Here is a 22,147-nt window from a genome sequence, read left to right as displayed (position 1 = left end):
GATCTTGGCTCCAAAACTTTTGGATCGACCGATAACGTTTCTGGCGTCGGAAATACCCCGGTCAAACCGATAAGGCGCTTTTGCCCCCCAGGTCCTTCTAAAAACGCGACCTGCTTGGTGTTTTTTTATGGAGTCACTGAACGCTACCTCATGCATTGGCTGAAGCAGCGAATTCCTTTTGCTGTCGCGCCGACCTTCTTCTTTTCTCTTCTATCAATTGTTCCTTTCAGCTCTCAACATCACAGCCTTACACAATGTTGGTCCTAGAAGAGCAGCGGTACATCCATGAGGACCTCGAGCGCCTTGAGCAGGGCATTGCGGACCGCATCCGCGAAGACCCCAAGCATGTGAGCTCCCCCAGACTGTGTTTCTGTTCTCCATCCCAGACGATGCCTTATTAATGCTGTTGTTTTAGATCCGCGATCGCCTCAACCGCGACCACGAGGTTGCACAGCTCTTGGACCAGATCCAGGCGCAGTCCCAGAACCTACTCAACATCTACGGTGACGAGTCTGGAAGCAGGGCTCAAGAGATCCAGCAGATTGGCACCGGAGATCCGTTCGAAGAGTTTTATCGTCAGTTTAAGGACGTTCGAGATCACCACGCAAGATACCCCAATGAGCAGGCGGAGAACTCAGAGCAGCGATACAAGGTGTCGAAACATGGCGATCCATCAGAACCCATGCCCTCCATTGTCGACTCTCTTTTCTCAGGAGAGGAGGCCTACGGAAGATTTTTCGATCTAAATACTTGTCACGAATCTTTTCTCAACCTGCCAAACGTGAAGCGCTTGACCTATCTGCAGTATCTCGAGTTATTCGACAACTTTGCGCCCGGCTTTGCAGGTGTAAAGCGGAATGAGAAGCTGACTGATCAATATTTCAAATATGTCGGAGACCTAAGCGATTATCTCGAGTCGTTCATGCGACGGACACGACCTTTGGAGAATGTGGACAAGATCGTGCAGTCCTTTGACCAGGAGTTTGATGAGGCTTGGACCAAGGACGAAGTGGAGGGGTGGACTCTTGAGCAGGCGACATCAACCAAGCAGCGCACAGGAGACGCCATATGGTGTGATGACTGCGAGAAAGAATTCGCCAACGAAAATGTCTACAAGAACCACCTCAAGGGGCGAAAGCATATCAAAGCCGCAGAGCAACGAAGCCAGCGACAAGAAGAGTCGAAGCCGGCTGCAAATGGTTCTGGGAAGGGAGTTGTCTCTCCAACCAGATTAAAAGAGCGAGCTGTAGCAGAACGCGAGCACAGAGTCAAGCGATTGGCCAGTGCCATGAGCACTGAGCGGGGCGATACTCGTGTCAACGTCGAACGCAAGCAAGGAATGACAGAACGAGAGCGTCAACAGGAACTGGATAACCTTCTCAATGTGTCTGATACCCGTCACGAACCGATGGATCAAGACGATGGTGAAGGTGAGGATGGCGAAGAAAAGATTTACAACCCCCTCAAGCTCCCTCTGGCCTGGGACGGAAAGCCCATCCCCTTTTGGCTGTACCGATTACACGGACTTGGTGTGGAGTTCCCATGCGAAATCTGTGGGAACTTTGTCTACATGGGCCGACGTGCGTTTGATAAGCACTTTAATGAGGCACGCCACGTGTATGGCCTCAAGTGCTTGGGCATTGCCAACACCAGTCTCTTCCGGGACATTACGGGGATTGACGAGGCCATGAGACTCTGGGAAAAGATTCAGAAAGAGAAGAAGAGGGGTAAGATTGATGACGGAAGCGTCATTCAGATGGAGGACGGCGAAGGAAACGTTATGCCGGAGAAGGTATACTACGATTTACAGAAGCAGGGCTTGCTTTGAACGGTTCATGCATCATAGGCTGGGAGTTTGTGGATATGGCGATTTGGACGGTCAGGGAACATGCTTACTTGATATTATAGTAATTAGAGTTAATTAAGGGAATTAGGTGTTATATCCGCAAAGAAATTGTGTTGTTTGCTGTTGTTTGCTACTGTCCGCTGCTGTCTTTCGTCGACATAATTGCTTAGTCATGTTTGAATTAGGCATCATCACCAAATACCAAGGCGCGTTACCCGGGAGATTTTTACCTCTTCATGCTCGTCCCGTTTGTAACAGCATGCCCAATATCGGCATTGATATTGATGACGCATCCTAAAATTCCAAGCGGTGAGCAAGCATAGGCATGTCAGGCCTTGTCAAACCTCTGCCGGCTTTATATGTTGTTTATGTCTTGCGCTCAACAGTGAGGCCCGGCTCGATATACATTGGATCCACGCCAAATCCGCCCAGGCGGTTGAAGCAGCACAATGGCGAGGCCAAAGGCGGCGCAGTGCGCACATCGCGCGATAGTCTTCGCCCCTGGGAGATGATAGTGTTGGTCTCTGGATTCCCAAGCTCGACAGCAGCCCTCAAGTTTGAGTAGGTTTCGAACCTCCCTTGAATAATCCGTTGACATCGTGTACTGACTCGGAAATGGCAAGATGGGCTCTAAACAATCCACATCTTACTCTACATATACCGAAAGAAGAGCGTATTACGGTGGCGACGGAGAGGAAAAGGAATGGGATGCCGAGACGAAAACCGCACAGCCTCAAGTCTGTCATTCCCAATGTTCACCTGCTCACGAGCGTGTCAAGCTTTTCAAGGTGGCCATTGAATGTGCATTTCTTTAGTCAAGACGCCCACAAAGTCTGGAATGACTGGAGCGAAACAAGAGAGACTGCCGTCGCCACGAGTCCCACGATATTGACAGACTTTGGCCCCTCTGCAGGGGATGCGTCGACGACACCGTGGGGGATTCACGCTCTAGCGTTGGATTACTCTCCGATGAAGGACTACATTGAAAAAGCCCACAACGTGACCTCCTTTGAGAGGGAAGGGCAGTGCATTCACTGTCATAAAGAGATGCAGCCTGAACAAGGCTTATACGCAATGTGCCCCAACGACGGCTGCGAAGCAATGGGGCACATTGACTGCTGGGGCAAACATGCACTGGCGGGTGATGAACCAGGTGCCGTTATTCCTACTAGCTGCAAATGCCCAACATGTAGCGGCGAAATACGATGGGGAGACATGATGAAGGAGCTGAGTCTGCGAACGCGTGGAACAAAAGAGGTGGAGAAGCTGCTGAGGAAGAAGAAGCGGGCGAAGAAGGACTCGTGATGGGGAGAGCCAATTGGAGGGGGGTTTCGGGGCTTCTAGGGATTTGGCGCTTATAGAAGAAAGTATAAGTGCTCTTTGTCTGAATTTTTGATTTTGTTTACTGTTAGTGGTTAAGATTTACTAGATTCGTCGGATGAAGCCCGTGGTTGAGATAGAGTTGTGACTTACCTATGCGTGATGCATCGGCTACAGCCGGCTAGAGTCCATCTATTAATATAATCTGACTGCAACCACGGGCATGTATAAGTATAACAGTCATTATACGAGTACTAAAACCATCAACTGGAAAAAATGCGTCTGATATGGCAAAAAATCAACAACAGCACCGGTCAATCCAGCTCTTCCGGCATTGGCTCGGCATCTGCTGCTGCTGCTGGCACAAGTCTCTCACTTTACCTGGACCAAGACTGATCTGGTGATGGTGGGGTGATGACGGCACCGGCTCAGTGGGGGCTGCGCACCAAAGACTCGGTAATCTGGGCTTTCGGAGCTTTCAAAGGCCCAAAAGGCGTGCAAAAGGGCTGGACGCTGGTACGGCACACAACGCCCAGAATCTGGGGTTCCAGTGCGCGGTAGAACGGCATGCCACTATATTCTCAGGTAAGATGTAAGAAGCGTGATACAGGGCAATCCAGTCCGCTGATTACGAGCTGCACATCATCCAAATCCTTCTGGCTCTCCCGCAACGAGGCTGCACTCAGCCAGCTGCTAATTGTGGACACGTCCGTTCAACCTCACCGACGCGTGATTGGCTCGGCACTGGCCACCATGGGCCTGACCCTTGTCGGTGCAACCACTCATATCAGATTTGCGTTCTTGGCTGGGAGGGAAATAAGAGAAAAAAATAATTATGGGACATTGTCAGCAAACTATTCGGCTATTTTCTGCGCTACAAGCTGGCCGTGACTTGTACGAGCACGGCGCGACAATGATTTTCCGGTTGGATGGCTGCTGGGGGTTTCGGTTGCGTTTGGACGGATCAATGCGAAAATACGCGCAGTATCGGATGGCTTTGCAGGGGGATTGCGATGGGAGCTGACTCGGCGCGCTTTTATCTCTTTTTGATGCGTACACGCATGGACGTATCGCGTTTGCTGGTTGGCCAATGTCGCGGCTGCTGTGGTTTGCTGCCGTCAAGTTTCTCTTGGATTCTCTTGAGGGAGTTGAGCTCCATTGTTCTGATTCATAAGAGAAATTGGCGGAGCACATGGCAGCAAATGGTGTAATGCGAGTCGAGCCCACAGTCAGCAAGGCCAATCAATGTACAACAAAGGATTGTACTCTACCGTACTCCTCTACTGTACAGCTTGCATTGCATCCATCCATTTCCCCCTTCCAAGCTCGGGCATAAGGCGGGAGCAAACGAAAACTGACCCGACCCTTTGTATGTACCTTTTGCAGGCTGGTAGTGCGACAGGAGCCGGATGTCGTCTGCGGTGGGGCTGTCAACTTTGCTCGTGCCAAATACAAATACATGTATCCATGGCGCCGGCCGCTATTGGAAACGCCGCAGAAAAATTAACAAGAGAGGCAAAAAAAAAGTCAAAAACGCCGGCCTTGGATGACGCTCACTGCCGTAGCAGAGCTTCCGGGCGCCTTAGCAGTGCTCATACCTATATGCATCACATCACATGTATACGTGCAGCAATCAACGCATGGCACAGGTTACCTGTATAGGACATGTGCTGTGCTGTAGTGCATGCAAGTAGAAGTACCTGCGACCCCTGTGCGATCCGGCTGATGCCTCTTGATCGGTGGCCCCGGTGGGAGCACTGCAGCGGATCCGAGAGAAAGAGAGGACCGGATCGTCCGCACAGGGAAAAAAAGTCCTGCAAGTACAGGTACCGCGCCAAAAGAGCCTCTCATAGCGACTTGCATCATGGACGACTCCATGCACGACGGGACAGCCCAGGGAGGTACCGAGTACATGCGCGCAACAGGATGCTTCTGGGTACTGATGTAAAAGTGCCTGCGGCTGCGGGCTGAAGCACCTTCGAAGTTTTGCTCCAAACCCAACCACTTCTGCGCGTTGAAATGTCCCCCAAGGTACCCCGTACCACGCGCATAAGTCCAACCGCAGAGCGATAGGCTGCATACGGCGTAGCGGCGGTACTTGCCCAGTAAAAAACGCCCGGGGTCCATCGAACTAGTGGCTGCTTATTGGCTGCCGCGGCCGTGGGTCCACCCACACGGACCACCTGGCTGGCTGCAGCGCACAGCTCCTGGCAGGGCAAGTGCAGCCCAGCTGCGAGCACAAGTCCCTGGTACCTCGCGCGCCCGCTGGCCGCTGGTGGTAGAGTCCCCCTCAGCGCCGTACCAAGGTACAAGTACCGGCCCGCAGGCATCCTCCTAGCAGCACCGCGCCTGTACTCTGTAGAGAACGCTGAAAGCCCTGTACCAGTACTTCGGAGGGCCGCACTGAAGCAGGTACCTGTCGGTCGCTCTGACCCCGTCCCTCTGCTGCTCTGCCAGGAACGTCCTGCGCACCTTCACGCCGGAAGCCTCGACCCATTCCACTCGTGCGCTTCCGCCCACTCTCTAAATCCAATCTCGCTCCGGCATCTGCACCACCCAAAGGGCCAACGAGACTCGCAGAAACTCGCTGGCTTTTGATTCTGCGGCTCCCTTGGCCCTCTGCCCGTCGTTGCACTCTGCACTGCTGGCCCAAATAACACAAGGTTCCAGCCCTGTATCTGTATGTATGTCTATGGTCTATGTCTCTATGTCTCTGACTCTCCCATCCGCTGCACTGCCCTTCGTGTTAGTTGCGCCATGTTCCATGTTCCAGCTGCCCGTCCTTGACCACATACTTTGTTTTACATCCCGTTTCTTCTGCAGCACCGAATGCTCATGCTCATGCTTATACTCCGCTAGTCGAGCCGCCATCTTTCTTTTTACCTTTTTTGCTGTGCCGGCCCAGATAAGAAACGCCACGGCCACTTTTCCATCACGTCTCGACTTGCCCCGGCCCGAGACGCACATGGTCCCTCGCATACATGATGCCATGCGGATTGAGCCTCCACGATAGGTGTCTCGTCATATGAGCCTGTTTGGCCGCCTCCTCCCTGTCCATATCGAACGACAACGACGCCTGCGCCTGCTCTCAACCACGCCCCCGTGACCCCCTCCGAAATCCTGGGGCCGGAATTCGTTTGCGCCATGGCACCGATGGCCTCGCTCAGCGCAGCCGCTGCTGCCTCTGGTAGTGCCAATGCCAGTTCGCGCAGCTCGCCTGCGATTGGGGCGTCTGCGGCCTCCTCGTCCTCGAAGCCGAAGCACAAGGTCAACTCCAACGGCTATCATCCTACAAATCCACCCGTGCCGCTCAGCTCCATGGTCAGCGCGCCATTGGATCTCACCTCGGTCGAGAGACGCGGCCAGCCCACGGCGGTGCGGGAGCCGCTCAAGAAGAAAACACGACCGCACGGCATATCAGAAGCACCGACCTACTGTCCGACTGAACACGAATGGCGTGACCCCTTGCAGTATATTCAAAAAATCGCCCCCGAAGCATCTCAGTTCGGCATCTGCAAAATTATTCCACCCGATTCATGGAACCCCGAATTCGCAATTGACACTGAAGTATGTGCTTTTGCGCCAACAGGGCGCTTGGCGATCTGGGGACGTGCCCAACAGTACAATTCGCTGACCAAGTCGATAGAAATTTCACTTTCGCACTCGAAAACAAGAATTGAACTCCGTCGAAGGCAGTAAGTCTTTAATGTTGCAGAAGCAGAAAACTCCCCTCCTGTTCCCACAAGGAGAGAGAGGTAAATAGAAAAACAAGAGAATTTGCTTATTAATTTTTTTTTTTTCGTCTTTTAGGTACGAGGGCCAATCTTACCTATTTGGATGGCCTTGCCAAGTTTCACAAGCAGCAGGGGAACAACCTACATCGTCTGCCGTATGTCGACAAAAAGCCCCTTGACCTTTATCGCTTGAAGAAAGCAGTCGAATCTAGAGGTGGATTCGACAAAGTCTGCAAGTTGAAGAAATGGGCCGAGATTGGAAGAGATCTCGGCTACAGTGGCAAGATCATGTCGTCATTGTCCACGTCGCTCAAGAACTCGTTCCAGCGATGGCTTTGCCCGTACGAGGATTATCTGCGTCTCGCAAAGCCTGGAGTTCACCAGCAGCTTGAACAAGAGTATGGCGGCCCTTTGACCCCGAGCCCCGCACCAACGCCCGTGAAGCGATCTACAGTCAACACTCCGAGCAGCGCCCGAGGGGCTTCGCCTGCCCGACAAGCATCAGATGCCCTCCAGAACAGCGTCGCCAGTAAAAGAGAGATGGATCGAGACACGCCCATGGCCGATGCACCGCCTGCTCCCACCTCAGCAGGACCCACTTCCGGATTTACAGCCATCAACACCAACGGCGGCTTCACTGCAGTCAATTCGGGCTTCACCAGCGTCAACCGTTCCACCAATGGCGAGAGCAAGAGTTACACCCCAGATTCTAAGCGATACGACAGCCCCGCTACATCTACGAGAAATACCCCCGAAGCTCGGCCATCGGGTCTCGGCTCCGCTGTTGCACTGAAGCGGCAATTGAGTGTCGGCAGCCCAGCAGACTCAATCAAGAAGGAAGGGGATACCGACAAGGACGACGCTGATATGGCTAGCCGGCGAAGCAAGCGCCTCAAGAAGGATAATGTGCCTACAGTCGCTGGTTCGCATATGACCGTATTTCGCCCGTCTGTCCCCAGGATTCCCCGGGAAGAAGGTGCTGCAGGAAACAAGTGCGAAAATTGTGGACGCGGTGATGACAGCGGGACTCTACTCGTTTGCGAATCCTGTGATCATGCGTACCACGGCCCTTGTCTTGATCCCCCGCTGAAGCGAAAGCCTGAGGCTGAGTGGAATTGCCCGCGGTGCTTAGTGGGAGACGGTCAGTTTGGATTCGAAGAGGGCGGTCTGTATTCGCTGAAGCAGTTCCAACAAAAAGCAAATGATTTCAAGCAGGGCTATTTTGAGCAAAAGATGCCCTTTGACGAGACTCTTCATTGCCATAGGCCGGTTACTGAAGAAGATGTCGAAAGCGAATTCTGGCGCCTGGTGGCGGATTTGGAAGAAACTGTCGAGGTTGAATACGGTGCCGACATCCACTGCACTACACACGGCTCAGGCTTCCCTACTGTCGAAAAACACCCAAGCAACCCATATGCCACCGATCCTTGGAACCTCAATGTTCTCCCTTTCCACCAAGACAGTCTCTTTAGACATATCAAATCCGACATTTCAGGTATGACGGTGCCTTGGGTCTATGTTGGCATGATTTTTTCAACATTTTGTTGGCATAATGAGGACCACTATGCCTACTCGGCCAACTACCAACACCTGGGTGCGACCAAGACATGGTATGGCATACCTGGAGAAGACGCCGAGAAGTTTGAAAACGCGATGAAGGAGGCTGTGCCAGAGTTGTTCGAGACCCAGCCGGATTTGCTCTTTCAATTGGTCACACTTCTCACGCCAGAACAGCTGAAGAAGGCCGGTGTGCGTGTCTACGCCTTGGACCAGAGGGCTGGCCAGTTTGTCATCACGTTCCCTCAAGCCTACCATGCCGGCTTCAACCATGGCTTCAACTTCAATGAAGCTGTCAATTTTGCCCCCTGTGATTGGGAAAAGTTTGGACAGGCTGGAGTTGAGAGACTACAGCTATTCCGCCGGCAGCCGTGTTTTTCTCACGACGAGCTCTTATGGACGGCTGCTGAAGGAAGCGTATCTTCGGGCCTCACCATTCAAACGGCAAAGTGGCTGGCACCAGCTCTTGATCGCATAAGCCACCGTGAACGAGTACAGAGGGAGGAGTTTCTGACTAAGCACAATGAGGTATCTCCTCATAGATGCAAGGTCATGGGAGGAAGCGAGGACTCCTGCCCCCTTACTTTCAAGGTTGACGACGCCGATGTTCATGATGAGGATGAGCAGTGCTGTAGCTACTGCAAAGCTTTTGCGTACCTATCCCGCTTTAAGTGCCATCGCTCTGGGAAGATCCTGTGTATTTTCCATGCGGGAACTCACGCGTGTTGCGATGTCCCGGAAGAGAAGAGGCTCAGGGGCGAGGAGCATACGCTCATCTATCGGAAAACTGATGACGACATGATCTCGATATACCAAAAGGTCTCCGAAAAGGCGCGCACACCCGAAGCTTGGGAGGAAAAGTATGAAAAGCTTCTCGAGGAGGAAGCTACACCCTCGCTAAAGACCCTCCGGGCGCTTTTGCACGAGGGTGAGAAGATTCCTTATGAACTTACTTCTCTTCCCATTCTGAAGGAATTCGTGGACAAATGCAACGACTGGGTCGAAGAAGCCACCAACTACATTGTTCGAAAGCAGCAGAATCGCCGCAAGAATGAGAAAGTCTGGCAAAGTAACGGGCGTCGTGGAAGTGCCAATAATGACCAGAAAGACAAAGACAAAGATAAAGAGTCGCGCCACGTAAGCAATATTCATCGACTGCTTACAGAAGCAGAGCATATTGGGTTTGATTGCCCTGAAATAGCACAGCTTCAAGAGCGGGCGGCCGCCGTGAAGCAGTTTCAGGATAATGCCACCACCATTCTCAAACAAAATATCGCTCACCCCATCGAGGCTATTGAAGAGTTGATCGAAGAGGGGCGTGGCTTTAACATAGACACCCCAGAGCTGGAGGCCTTATGCCGGAGACTCGAAGAATTGCGCTGGAACGAGAAGGCTAGGACCAGCCGCGGCAAATTTTTGCTGTTGACCGAAGTGCAAGAAATCATTGAAGAAGGGAAGCGGCTAGAGATCCCCAGCTACAATGACCACCTGAAGTACTACTGCGACAAATTGGCGGCTGGCCAAGCCTGGGAGGCAAAGGCCAGAGAACTTACCCATGCTGAGTTTGTCCACTACCCTCAGTTGGAGGCACTCACGGCTCAGGTACAAGCCAATGCTCTCCCCGTCTCTCGCGAGACGCTAGCTGCCGTCGACCAGATACTCCACAAGCAGCGTGAAGCACATCGCCAGATCATTGACATTACCGATCGGTGCCGTGACCCTGATTATACAAAGCGGCCCAAGTACTCTGAAGTTCTCGAGATCACGAGGAAGCTGGATGACCTCAACTCCAAGCCCACCGGCACTGTCGACCTAGAGAATGAGCGAAAGCGGCACGAGGATTGGATGCGAAGAGGCAAAAAGCTCTTTGGGAAGTCCAATGCACCGCTGCATATTCTCAAAAGCCATCTAGAGCATGTCCTTGAGCGGAACACAGACTGCTTCGATACGGACCACGACACTCCACGCCTTCCAGGAGAGCCCGTTTCAAGGGAAGCTAGCCCGGAGGCTGGAGGGAATCGGTGGGAAGACCCACGATCGAGGCAGGTGTTTTGTATCTGCAGAAAAATTGAAGCTGGCATGATGATTGAATGCGAGCTGTGTCATGAATGGTGAGTTTGGATTACAAGCAATTGAGGAGAAGGAGCACGCGCTGATATGAGCCAGGTACCACTATAAATGCCTAAAGATTGCCCGTGGCAAAGTAAAGGAGGACGACAAATATACTTGCCCGATATGTGACTGGAGGATGAAGATTCCTCGCGACGCATCTCGGCCCAAACTAGAGGATCTCACTTCTCTTGCCGACGAGATACCAGGCTTGCCCTTCCAACCAGAAGAAGAGGAAGTTCTTCGGCAGATTATAGACAATGCGCAAAACTTCAGAGACAAGATTGCCCAGTACTGTAACCCGCTTCTTTCGACAGAAGCTGAGGCCGAAACCCAGCGATTTTTCCTCCGAAAACTTGAGGGCGCAGAGATTCTGCTATCGTACGAGACCAACTTCTTCCGCCAGGAGCTTCACAAGTGGTGTCCGGTTGCACCGGAGCCACCGCCAATTCTGCAGGTCTCTCTGAGCACGCGCAAGCCTCGCCCCACGAAACTCCAGAAGATGCTGGTGGAATATGGAGTTGACAATCCAGACGACCTACCGGAGCACGCAAAGGGTAAGGCGAATAGCCTGCGACGGAAAGCGGCGAATGCGGAGGCGGCAGCGGCAGCAGCTCAAGCGACAGCGGCTATGCCCAGCGTACCTAACCCACACAATGCAGCGTACGGGCCGCAGGCTTACTTCCCTCGCGGATCTCATTCAACCACTCCAAGCATCTCTGCCAACTCACATGGACATGGGGATGAGAAGTCTGAATCGGCCTCGGAAAACGACGGGCTCAAGCTGGGGTCTGCTGAAGCAGAGAGTAACTTGCATCCTAGTTTCTTGCGCGCAGGCAGCTCTCATTTAACCGCTGATGACTCGAGCATGTCACTTGAAGAGCGGTTTATGCGTGGCCAAGATGATGCGGATAAGAATAAGGACCTTGGCATGTTTACTCGCTCTGAGCTGGGGAGAGACCAAGCTGAAGGGGTATGGGGGTCGGATGTCTGGAGCAGTAGACAAAGATCCATGAGTGAGCATGGGCGGTCCATGACTCCGGCTGACTTGGACGAGAACATGAAACACGACGATGGCAAGGTTGACCAAATGTTTAAAGAAATGACGAATCAAGACGAAGACGAAGATCAAAAGAAGAAGGATACCACGATGACGAACGGAAACGTCACAGCAGACTTATTAGAAAGCGAGAGGAACGGGTTGGATGCGATGTTGGACGGGGAGTAGTTTGGTTGATTCTTGGGAAATGGGAGAAACGAAGAAAAGAAGGTTGGTCGTGCGTGTCATGACTGAGAGCCCTCTATATTTTCTTCCTTCTTTCTATTATGTGCGTTTTCTGCTTTTTTTTTTGGGAGGACCTGGGAGTTTATGGTAATCGGTACCAACCGGGAAGGACTATGTGTATGCTTGTAATACCAGGACGCGGCGTGTCTTCTTCTTCTGCTTTCTCTTTTTGACGACATGGGCGCAATTTAAAGAGGGCACGGATGGAATGCTTTTCTCTTTGGAAGGAGGAAGATGGTGCACTTTCGGGGGAGAGACTTTGCGAACGCATGTGTGCAAATAATTGTTTTTTTTTAACTTCTTTCTTTTTCGGTTTTACGATTCAATTAGTAGTTTTAGCTGCGGTTTGTTTGCCAGAGGAGATGCATCTGGGGGAAATAAATGGGAGGCTTAATATTGCCAGTGAGAGAAAAAATAAATCAAAAGAGTTTTTTGTTTTGTTTGACCATTGATGTCTTTCTAGTTGGCTCTCAAGATATCTAATCAATGAACAACTTGAGTGTATGTAAATAATTGTCCTGCAACCAGATACTTCACCTCGTCGGGGATTTAATCTCGCAGTGCTCAGAAAATATGCGAGACATCAATTGGTGTTTGATTGACACGAACTGCTGGCGGGAGATTTAGAGGCTGCTAGTCCAAATATGGACTAGTCGAATTGGATTGCTGAACTAAGCAACTGAGCTCCCCATCACGTGACATCCCGCATCCGACGCATCTACGCGTGCCTCGTCATGGCAAGTTGGGCTTTTATCGGCATCATCAAACGCACCTTTCACAGAATCACTGCCTCACTTTCGCTTCACCTCAGCCCACTGCGAAAATGGCGTCTCCTCCCTATGCCACGTCGCCATCGGCCATGTCGCCTCCTTATCCGTCCCCGGTGCAGATTCCCAGCAAGAAACGGACGTCGACGATGGACATGAACATGCCGTCTAGCAAGCGCAGAAAGAGCTCCGTCATCTCACAGCCGCCGATTCATCCCCTACGGCAGACGTCGTTCCCACCAGAAGCAGGCTCGCCGTACCCCCGATCTCCATCGGTCGATGCCACGTCCCACGTCAGCGGCAGCGTGGTGAGCGCGACGACGAGCGGCGCCCCCAGGAAGAAGCGCGGTAGGAAAGCGAAGAACGCCAAGGGGGACGACGCGGCGGAGAAGACGCCGAGCTTGGTGGGGGGTAAAGCGGCGACGACGGCGAGCGGACAGGGCGGCGACAAGGAGCTGGAGGACGATGAGGATGATGATAAGGCGGAGATGGCGCTGGAGGATGCGGTTGCGCGGACACAGGAGCAGAAGCAGGAGGAAATAAGATTGAGGGCTATGCTCGTGGAGGCGTTTGATCCGCTGCAGTACGATCGGTATGAGTTTTGGCGAGCGGCCAAGTTGTCAGATGCGGTTGTCAAGAGGGTAGGTTTTTACCTCTTCTGTTCTCTCCATAAGAGATGGATGAATGGCCAAGTCCATTGAATGCGTGTTCTAACAAATCAAAACAGGTGGTCAATGCAACCGTTTCACAGTCAGTCCCCCAGATGGTGGCAACTGCTGTCAAAGCAGTAGCGAAGCTCTTTGCCGGAGAAATCATCGAGGGGGCACGAAACGTGCAAGCCGAATGGATTCTCGCCGGGGAGAAGCAGAGTGATGAGCCAACACCGCCGCCGTCTACAGACGAAGCCGAAAACGATGAAGAGCCTGATCTTCGCAGAGGCCCACTGCGACCCGACCACTTGCGAGAGGCCTGGAGGCGTTACAAACTGTGCCACGAAAGCCGAGGTGTAGGAGTGCAGCAATTGTGGCACGCCCAGCAGGGAACCGGGGTGGAGAGATTTTCGACGAGGACGCGGAATAGGCTGTTTCGGTGACAAGCTAGCGGCTCTTTTTTACTTTTTTACTTTTTTTTTCTCTTTTTCTTTTTTTCTGGAACGGCGTGGTGGAGTTGGGAAAAGCGAGACCAATGGATGATTTTTCATTTTCTTCTCTTCGTTTAGTCTTTTTTTTTTTCGACTTATTTTATTTTATTATGATGAAGAGGCATGGAGGCACAATGCCCACGAACTTGGGAGGGGGAAAGGATGGGTGGATGAATCTCTTGGAGCAACAAGGAACAAGACAAGACAATACAATACACATATGGCTCACTCAATGGCTGGTGTCAACTGCTCTACATACACTCCAGCCTTGAAGATACAGCCTATTACCTATTACCCATTACCGATGATCCATTACCGCTCTCAACATTGAAAAATAACCCGATTGCAGCAAAAAAGAATGACACGCAGCTAGTCTGCAGACTTTATTGCCCGTTTGGTCGCAGCGGCTCCGTAACTGGGTCCCACGGTGGTGGAGCTGCCACTTAGTAGTGACAGATTTTTTTTTTCTCGGTGTCGTTGCTCGTGCAGTGGTAGACGATGCAAATATCAGTGTGTAATAAGAGAAGAGGCGCGCACGCGACTGCTGACAAAAATCTTTCCTCTGGCTCAACCGTCTCTTCTTCTCTCTTCTCTAACTCGGACCCGCCACCAGGTCACTGTGAGAATTGATTTTTGCATTGATCCTGTTGTTTCCCTCTCTTCCCTCCCTCTTTTCTTTTTTCTTTTCTTTTCTCTTCTTGTCTATTTTCCTCAGAATTAACTGTCATCATGCCTAGAGCCAAGGTAAGTAGTTGTCTTCTTTTACACTGGCTGACAACCGCCTGCCCCCCCACGCCCGCCTGTTTTTGGCAGCATGTCACCAAATTTTCACCAATTGCATTTTCCCACATTCTTGCGTCCTTTTTGCCCACAAACTCACCAATTAACCTCCGTCATGTAGCAGGAACCCGACAGCTCAGCCAAATCCAGTGCTGCAGCCATCCGCATCCGAGAAAACCAGCGTCGGTCGCGGGCCCGCCGGAAGGAATATGTCGAGGGCATGCAGAGGAAGCTGCAGGACTTTGAGACCAAAGGCGTGGCCGCAACGCTGGAGATGCAGCAGGCGGCTCGTGAGGTGGCCATTGAGAACTCGCGGCTAAGGCTGCTGCTCGCCCATAATGGCGTCACTGTTGACGCTGTAGAGAACTTCTTGCTGAGCTTCAAGGGCCAGGACGCCAATGAGGCCGAGCACTACGCTGCCAAGATTGCTACTGCTGAGTCTATTGCTGCCCTGGGACGCTCGTCGACTGTGGCGACGCTGTTCCCGGAGCATGCTCATGTTGACAAGCTTGCTGTTTTGGCCAGTGCCAGCATGCAGCAGAGCGCCTCTGGCCACGACTCTGACGGCACAATCACCTCGGACGACTCTACGGGCCCTGTGACACCAAGCTCAAGTAACCTCAACGCACCTTCACCCAGAGATGTCGACTTTGAAGCTGCGCCGCAGACCATGTCTTGTGATGCTGCTGCTCACATCATTGCCCAGATGCAAGGTTGTGGGTTTCGAGAACCTTCCAAGGGAACACTAGAGAACAACGGCCAGAACGACTACCTGATTCAAAACTCTGCATTCTTAAAAATCCTTGAGGCTGCGTCCATCTTCAACTAGTCTCGGAGCTTGCCAGTGTATAACATTCTTTTGACGCCGGTTCCAGATTTCAGAGCAAGGCAAGCTGCCACGTGGTACTTTTGCAGTACTGGCCATGTCTTGCCGCTCTTTATACTCTGCACAACGGCAACCTCATGATATGATTGATGCTATTTGTCTGCGCTCTACAGAAATGGCGGGCGGCGTTAGGCATTGCTTGTTCCCGTCGTATTCTAATCCTGAATACGGATATCACGGAAACAGCATCAAAGCCGTGAGGCATAAGAGCTGCGACTACCAAATACCGACTGGTATCGCCTTATGACGACGCAACGAAGAAATGAGGTGCGAGTTGTATCTGAATCTGCTTCGCACGAGCAACAAAACGCAGGAGACACACCTTTGGAGAATTGCAGTTCACATTGCCCACTCCTCATGGAAGAGCATTTGATGCAAATGGAGTCCCAAAGAAATGTCTTGTCTGCCACACACAAAATCGAATTGATTTATCCAAGAAAAAGGAAGGGAAAAGCATGGCGCACTTGAGAGAGGCATTTTTTGCCCCAGTCGCCAACTCACATCATGTTTTCGTGGCATCGACAGTACAGCCTTGATTTTTTTATGACATTTGACAACAACAAAAGTGCTTTTTTTTATCGACACACACAGCTTAATCGCCATTTAATGGAATCGCACCTGAAAAGTTGAGCATGTAGTTTTATGTTTTGTAGATAGATTGCGGCCTTGGGCAAGGATGCCTGAGTGTGGTTATACAGCAGTCATGGCTTGGTGGCAGTTTTGCCTAGGGAATAGCCATGCGCATTGATTGAGATCTATGAGGAGGACATGGCATGCCTGATGTTTGCTCATTGTTAGCATGGAGGAAGAAAAGAGGCATGCCGATCCAAAAAGTTTTTGGAGGGAAAAGAAAAAACCAAGCAATCTTGATCCTCGATAGGCATCTATTTACGATTTAGTCTGAAGAATAGATGCTGATAGCCATGTATTTGACCATGTCGATTTAGCTCGCTTTGAGGGCTAATCTGTTGCTTTTTGGCTTGTCTAAACGCGCGAGTTTTCATGTTTAAGCAATGCATGTATGATGCAATAGATGGCATAGATTTTCTAGATCAAGAGATTTGATATAAGAACCTTTCTGCTCGTATTATGGTGCAAGTGTCATATCCAGTGAAATTGACTCAGTTGATCTATAGGCTATTATGAACTCGAAATTTGCAATGAAATAACTGAGAGAGGGCTGTAATGTATACAAAATCTGCTACGATCTGAAACGGCTATATAACTCATTCTTGAAACGGACACTAATACGTATACCCAAGGCATTAAAACATATATATCTTCATAACATCATTATAAACATCCAACAAGTTCCTAGGTTCAAAATTCCTATCAAAACAGGCCATGTTCAAAGCGAACTTCACGATCTCCTGCTCCTAAGCATCTCCACTATCCCAGTCGACTCCCTTTTAGAATCTCTCTTCTGAGAATTCTCCTCTGGAGATGCTGGTGGCGATGCAAGAGGGGCCACAACATCTCTTATCGATGGCAAAGGCGGTTGTTGCTGATAAATCCCATATACGGATGGTGGGACCGATTTGATTCGACTACCGTTGTTCCGAAACTGGTAGGGAGTGTCCGCTGCATGGGTCGATGAATAGGTAGCTGGACGAATCTGGCTCGGAGCCTGGGACTTGTGAGGCTCGTATGGATTCACCATCTCTTGAAGCCGTTCGGATTGCGAAGGCGCCGTGGGTTGCATAGGAGCATAAGTGCTGGCGCTTGCGCGAGCAGGCAAGTTTGTGGATTGAAGTCGACTGGGAGACTGATATTTCCCGAGACCTTGCTGAGGTGCCTGAGGCACCTGAGGTGCGAAGGATGAAGGGGCACTTGGACGGCTGGGAAAGGTCGTGCTCCCGCTTCCGTATGCAGGGCTGCTGTAGGAAGGTGTATTGCCAAACGCCGGACTGCTGTAAGAGGGAGTGTTTCCATACGCCGGGCTGTTGTAAGAAGGCGCATTGCCATACTCCATACGGCCATAAGACGGTGCATTGCCGTACGAAGGTGTGTTCTGATATGGTTGTCCGCTCACCGGCACAATAGCTGGCGCTGATTGTGTTGGAGGCCTGGGAACATATTGGTACTGCTGTCCGCTCCCCTGCACAGGAGCTGGCGCTGATTGTGCTGGAGGCTGGGGAACATATTGATACTGTTGTCCGCTGCCTGGTGTAAAAGACGGTGCTGACTGTCCTTGAGGCTGAGGCGCATATTGATACTGCTGTCCACCGCTTGGCACTGCCGCTGGTGCTGATTGTGTTGGAGGCTTGGGGGCATATTGATGCTGCGGTCCGCTGCCTGGCACAAAAGCCGGAGCGGATCCTGCTACAGGCGGAAGTGCTCCTGGCGCAGGTGCTGCAACACCGGGTGGAGGCGGAGCACCGACAGGAGTAGAGAAAGACGGCGGTGCCGGCGGGTTTTCTATGACAGGAGGTTTGTTGTTGAGATTGTCTGCGGGGGGATGCCTGAGCTCCCGGTGATATCTGCAAGTGTCAGAGGTATCAAAATAGTGGACAATGTGCAGTTCTCTCTCTGCCAACGCAGCAGCATGAGCATCAGCCTCCTCCTCGACAACAACGGCATGGCCATCCTCATAGCGCAGATAATTCTCAAAAGTAACAAATGGGTTGGCACCATGCTGGCAAAGGAGACTGACACATTCATACGACCCAAACGAGGCCGCTACCAGAAGTGTCCTGTCCATATTTTCCTGGGTTACGATTCGCCATCTAGCATCAAGGAGGAGCTTCAGGCACTCGCTGAACCCAAACATGACGGCGAGATCCATCGGTAATAGGTTCAAGACGTTGGTTTCAATGTCTGTTCTTGCGCCCATGTCGAGAAGCAGGGAGACGGCTTCATGGTGTCCTCCTCTAGAGGCTGCGTGCAACGGACTCCTCCCCAAGTCATCTGTCAGGTCAACAGATGCACCTAAGCGAATCAGGGCCGCAATAGCCTTGAGAGCGCCCGCGGCAGCCGCGTGCCATAGAGGAGTTCGGCCGTACTGATCTCCGTTATCCACGTAGCAGTAGTAGCTGCGAGTGGCCAGAGCTCGAATAGCACCTACGCTATCTCCGGCGGCAGCACGATGGAGCGGAGTTTCATCAAATGCATTTCGAGGTGTCAATCCTATAAACTCCAAGCTCCAGTCCATAAACTCTTTGAAGAAGGTGAGCCCAACCTCATTATCAGGGGTAGAGGCTGCGGCCAAGTGTAAAGGCGTATCGGAAAAGTGATTCGTCCTTGCGTTCGCGAGCTGTTCGCGTTCTGGGTTACCCCTGAGCCTGGCAAGGTCGTCAAAGACTTTATTATTGCAGAGCACGGCGACGTGAATCGCCGACAGGCCTCGCTTTGTCAACCTCCTGGTATTGACCCCCTCTTTAAGCAGCAGCATGATGCAGTTGCGAGAGCCCCCTACGACGGCCCAATGAAGCGGTGCGAGGCCGTGGTAGTCACCGGTTGGTACCTCAATATTTGTCTTTTTGTAAGCCAGGATTATCCCGGCTTGTTGCGCATCACCGGAAAACAAGGCTAAGGCTAGATGGTCTGTGAGGCTCAAGTCCGTTGCCTTTTTTTCATGTCTGAGAACGTTGATGAATTCGTGGATGGGCTTTAGGAAATCACCGCGGATGGTTCCTTTCCCGTTTGCTGAATATCTCGATCGGACAGGTTGTACCACCCAATTCAAGTTACTGTACTCGTCAAGTGTATATGATGAACTCGAAGCTAGACAGTATATCTCCGTCAGAGCTCTTGCACCCGAATTGACAGAGGTAGACTTCAGTATTTGGTTGCCTTTAGACATTACAATGTGCTGGGTAGACAATGTGAGTAACTGCTTGTCAGTTTGAATCTCGGCCGTCTGCGTCACTTGGATGGAAATGTAGAGGCGCCCTTGAAGCTGGATGCCCTCGACCGTCGCGCTGCTCGTCATGCAGGAGTCTTCTCCAAGTGAATCACGAAGCGATTTCGATGTGATTTCACCGGTGCTTGATCCGGTAATGATGCTCTCTATCTTCTTGTTGACTTCATGAAAAGTGTGCTCGAGGGACACGTCGCGATGCAATAATTGGAAACACCATCCCTCCCATTCCATCGTGTTTAAACGACGTAAGCCGACCACAACATCCACTTTGTCGTCCATCTTCTCGACACTCTGGAATCTAAAGATGCCCATGGCCTGTAGCTTGCGAGAGTATTGTGCCTTAAGTGTCATGGTGGCTGAGTTCCAGTTTTGTGTGGGATACTTGTCAAACAAGCGATACTGAACGCCATCGGAGGAGCCGAGACTAGATTCCACATTGAACGGGGACAGCCTAAACTGAGGAAGATGATAGTATATTGGCTGCTGCCTGACGTATACCAAGCGATAGCCATCCATTGGTAGAAATGTAGCGGATGGAGGAGGCATAAAGAGCTGCGACTTGGGCCTCAGTCTTCCATACTGATCCTCGGAAAGCCGCCGCAGATGGAGAGCAGGACACTGATAGACGTCCCCATCACGCTTAACACAATCTAGAATTGCATAATAATCCTCTTCCATTGCACCTTGATCCTCAGAATCACGTTGTTGGATATATAGCTGCACGCGGATGCCCTGGTTCGTCATACTGGAGGGCGCACTTGCATATATGGGTAAAGGCGGCAGAACCTGCAACGAGCCAGCAAGCTTGAACTGAGCGGGAGATTGTGCGAGCAAACCAAAAAGAGCATCCGGATCTTCGTCTTGGTCGTCAAAGGAGTTCCAGGCAAATATCGACTGGTCATCAGTGCGCTGTATGATTTCTTCTTGAAGACGTGCAAATGCGCGGCGGCCCTCGCCGTATAAAAGAGGCATGTTGACCTGAAACAAACCCATCAAGCAGTATGCGGTATCTTCGAGCCTGGTAGTATTTCTATGAGACGCCCAGGCCATGCGAGCAGACACGCTCAACTGGAGGGGGTCTATCCTGCCATTCAAGACCTCTTGGTCGATGTTGGTGATTTCACTGATGGCTTTAGTGAATTCAACGGGTGTATGTTTCTGTCCCAAAAAGCTCCAATCCTTGGCGTAGAAGAGGACGACTTTTGGGGCAATGAGCTCTTGAAGCGTCCAGCCTCTTGTGAACCAGCGACTGCGCCGCAGATTGTCGTGGAACACGGCGGCATCTGCAGCAGCGAGGACTGGTTCGACATCGGAGAGATAGGCATAGCACTCGGCAGATTTTTCGTACCAGAGATACATGGAGTTGATGGCCTCGGACAGCTCAGCGCTGCTAGTCTTGTCGATGCAGCACGTGTCGACCCATAGGTAGTCGAGTCCCCGACTAACAGCAAGCTGGGCAGCGCCGGAGATCTTGATGTAGCCCTTCTTCAAGACGATGGCCCTTCGCTTCTTGTCCAGGGTCTGGGGAGATGCCAGCGTGGTCTGCGAGCAGCCACCAAGGCGCCGCAGCTGCTGAATGGTGATTTCCTCATCGCCCCAGGTGTGCGACAAGATGGCGTAGGGCGGGATGCTATCGTCGGTGATGTCGACGAGCCCCAGCGTTCTGGCGTCTAGCAGGCGCATGTTTGCAGTGCCATCGATGCCTGCAATCTGGGATTAACAAGATTCACAGTTTCACGACGTATGTAAAGAGAAGAGAGTAGAACAGATGGGCAGTCTGTGCGATTTCAACCGCAGCCTCATCCTGTTGCATGCTGCCATATGCAGCTTCGTGCGGCTGTGCGGCTGAGGCGTGTGGCGATGAGGCCAGTCCCGACACGCACCGAGTTCCTGGATGCCACCAAGCACAAGCAGGCCGCGGGCCAATAAGGCAACCTCATGATTTGTGGGTGGTGAAGCTTGTAGCTGTAGTGCTTGCATGACCTTGGTTGGCGTGGCACTACTGTATGGGTAGATGGAGGACAAAAAGAAACGAGGCAGATTGAGTGTCGATGCCACGGACTGGGGCTAAACCTGGCCTGGCCATGGCGTGGCACGTAGCCGAGCCTAGATTCGCTTGGTAGCCGCCATGCTATGGGCGAGCCAGGCACTATTGAGGGCTAAAGACGGACCCTAGCCAGCACTGGAGCACTTGATGGCTTGATGGATACCGCTGGAATCCACTGACCGTTTTTGACTGGTGCTATCTGGATCCATTGATGAATGGATGAGACTCCAACGGTTCGCTCCCGTCAGCATTGATCCATACATGTATTCAGGTACCCGTCCGTACTGGACCTGATGAGAACCAACAACCGTGGAGAATCTACTCCAAACTTGGATTGCTCTCCACCAGGAAACTCGAGCACAACCAACAACAAATCTCAAAATAGTCTTGTTCATCCGTATGCTCCGAAAAGATGCTGCGACTGGAGTATCATTAGCCGCGGAGAGTGAGCAATAATATCTCCTACCTGCTCTACAGAGAAGACGTTGTTGGTTCTAGGATGTGATCGAGTTTCAATGTTGAGTTGAATGGACAATACTTCATCAGAGGTAGGCAAATGCCGTGACAGAATTTCGCATTGATCTGCTTAGACTCGGCTTTAAATCCGGTAGCTACCTATCTGCAGATATTCTATGTCTCACACGTCAGTGAGAGACAATATGCAGACGGGCAAACCACATGACCTTCTATCCTTCACCGAAGCCTGCGCGCACACGGAACGCATCGCAGCGCATTTCCCCTGGGCAGCCTCATCGGCATGGCCATTGCCGAATACGTGCCGTCGCCCAACACAAGTTCAAGTTCTATTCATGG

The 22,147-nt window shown here is 51.7% G+C and overlaps 6 protein-coding genes across 6 annotated transcripts; 5 read left to right on the top strand and 1 right to left on the bottom strand.

The window, feature by feature from the left end:
* Window positions 1-136: 136 nt before the first annotated feature.
* Window positions 137-1,969, top strand: V8C40DRAFT_234091 (SF3a splicing factor complex subunit PRP9). The gene is made up of 2 exons (XM_083213526.1): window positions 137-347; window positions 416-1,969. Exons 1-2 carry the CDS (start codon window positions 255-257, stop codon window positions 1,826-1,828), a joined length of 1,506 nt encoding a protein of 501 aa, XP_083078315.1. The 5' UTR covers window positions 137-254; the 3' UTR covers window positions 1,829-1,969.
* Window positions 1,970-2,082: 113 nt separating this feature from the next.
* Window positions 2,083-3,451, top strand: V8C40DRAFT_234090 (endonuclease). The gene is made up of 2 exons (XM_083213525.1): window positions 2,083-2,407; window positions 2,470-3,451. The coding sequence occupies exons 1-2, from the start codon at window positions 2,172-2,174 to the stop codon at window positions 3,149-3,151; spliced, it is 918 nt and encodes a 305-aa protein (XP_083078314.1). The 5' UTR covers window positions 2,083-2,171; the 3' UTR covers window positions 3,152-3,451.
* Window positions 3,452-6,326: 2,875 nt separating this feature from the next.
* On the top strand, window positions 6,327-12,296 carry V8C40DRAFT_234087 (PLU-1-like protein-domain-containing protein). The gene is made up of 4 exons (XM_083213524.1): window positions 6,327-6,733; window positions 6,813-6,861; window positions 6,977-10,568; window positions 10,624-12,296. Exons 1-4 carry the CDS (start codon window positions 6,485-6,487, stop codon window positions 11,792-11,794), a joined length of 5,061 nt encoding a protein of 1,686 aa, XP_083078313.1. The 5' UTR covers window positions 6,327-6,484; the 3' UTR covers window positions 11,795-12,296.
* A 318-nt stretch (window positions 12,297-12,614) lies between these two features.
* V8C40DRAFT_234085 (TATA-binding protein-associated factor TAF11) lies at window positions 12,615-14,108 on the top strand. Its single transcript, XM_083213523.1, has 2 exons — window positions 12,615-13,259; window positions 13,346-14,108. The coding sequence occupies exons 1-2, from the start codon at window positions 12,675-12,677 to the stop codon at window positions 13,709-13,711; spliced, it is 951 nt and encodes a 316-aa protein (XP_083078312.1). The 5' UTR covers window positions 12,615-12,674; the 3' UTR covers window positions 13,712-14,108.
* Window positions 14,109-14,488: 380 nt separating this feature from the next.
* On the top strand, window positions 14,489-15,368 carry V8C40DRAFT_261942 (bZIP transcription factor; the record flags this gene model as incomplete). Its single annotated transcript, XM_083219317.1, has 2 exons — window positions 14,489-14,503; window positions 14,661-15,368. 2 exons carry the CDS (start codon window positions 14,489-14,491, stop codon window positions 15,366-15,368), a joined length of 723 nt encoding a protein of 240 aa, XP_083078311.1.
* Window positions 15,369-16,562: 1,194 nt separating this feature from the next.
* Window positions 16,563-21,364, bottom strand: V8C40DRAFT_234082 (uncharacterized protein). Its single transcript, XM_083213522.1, has one exon. The coding sequence runs from the start codon at window positions 20,968-20,970 to the stop codon at window positions 16,786-16,788; it is 4,185 nt and encodes a 1,394-aa protein (XP_083078310.1). The 5' UTR covers window positions 20,971-21,364; the 3' UTR covers window positions 16,563-16,785.
* Between the last annotated feature and the right edge of the window lie 783 nt (window positions 21,365-22,147).

Source organism: Trichoderma camerunense (assembly GCF_050948025.1).
Source record: "Trichoderma camerunense strain CBS 138272 chromosome Unknown V8C40scaffold_2, whole genome shotgun sequence".
NCBI classification, from domain to species: Eukaryota; Fungi; Ascomycota; class Sordariomycetes; order Hypocreales; family Hypocreaceae; genus Trichoderma; species Trichoderma camerunense.
Note: the sequence above shows the minus strand (reverse complement) of the source record. Positions and strands in the feature narration are given on the sequence as shown.

What these genes read in the sequence shown, in the direction of transcription:
- V8C40DRAFT_234091 (XM_083213526.1), top strand. Translation starts at nt 255, where the DNA reads ATGTTGGTCCTAGAAGAGCAGCGGTACATCCATGAGGACCTCGAGCGC. An exon ending in TCCGCGAAGACCCCAAGCAT is followed by an intron (nt 348 to 415) that starts GTGAGCTCCCCC and finishes CTGTTGTTTTAG; the next exon opens with ATCCGCGATCGCCTCAACCG.
- V8C40DRAFT_234090 (XM_083213525.1), top strand. Translation starts at nt 2,172, where the DNA reads ATGTCAGGCCTTGTCAAACCTCTGCCGGCTTTATATGTTGTTTATGTC. An exon ending in ACAGCAGCCCTCAAGTTTGA is followed by an intron (nt 2,408 to 2,469) that starts GTAGGTTTCGAA and finishes GGAAATGGCAAG; the next exon opens with ATGGGCTCTAAACAATCCAC.
- V8C40DRAFT_234087 (XM_083213524.1), top strand. Translation starts at nt 6,485, where the DNA reads ATGGTCAGCGCGCCATTGGATCTCACCTCGGTCGAGAGACGCGGCCAG. An exon ending in ATTGAACTCCGTCGAAGGCA is followed by an intron (nt 6,862 to 6,976) that starts GTAAGTCTTTAA and finishes TTCGTCTTTTAG; the next exon opens with GTACGAGGGCCAATCTTACC. An exon ending in TGCGAGCTGTGTCATGAATG is followed by an intron (nt 10,569 to 10,623) that starts GTGAGTTTGGAT and finishes GATATGAGCCAG; the next exon opens with GTACCACTATAAATGCCTAA.
- V8C40DRAFT_234085 (XM_083213523.1), top strand. Translation starts at nt 12,675, where the DNA reads ATGGCGTCTCCTCCCTATGCCACGTCGCCATCGGCCATGTCGCCTCCT. An exon ending in CAGATGCGGTTGTCAAGAGG is followed by an intron (nt 13,260 to 13,345) that starts GTAGGTTTTTAC and finishes AAATCAAAACAG; the next exon opens with GTGGTCAATGCAACCGTTTC.
- V8C40DRAFT_234082 (XM_083213522.1), bottom strand. Translation starts at nt 20,970, where the DNA reads ATGCGCCTGCTAGACGCCAGAACGCTGGGGCTCGTCGACATCACCGAC.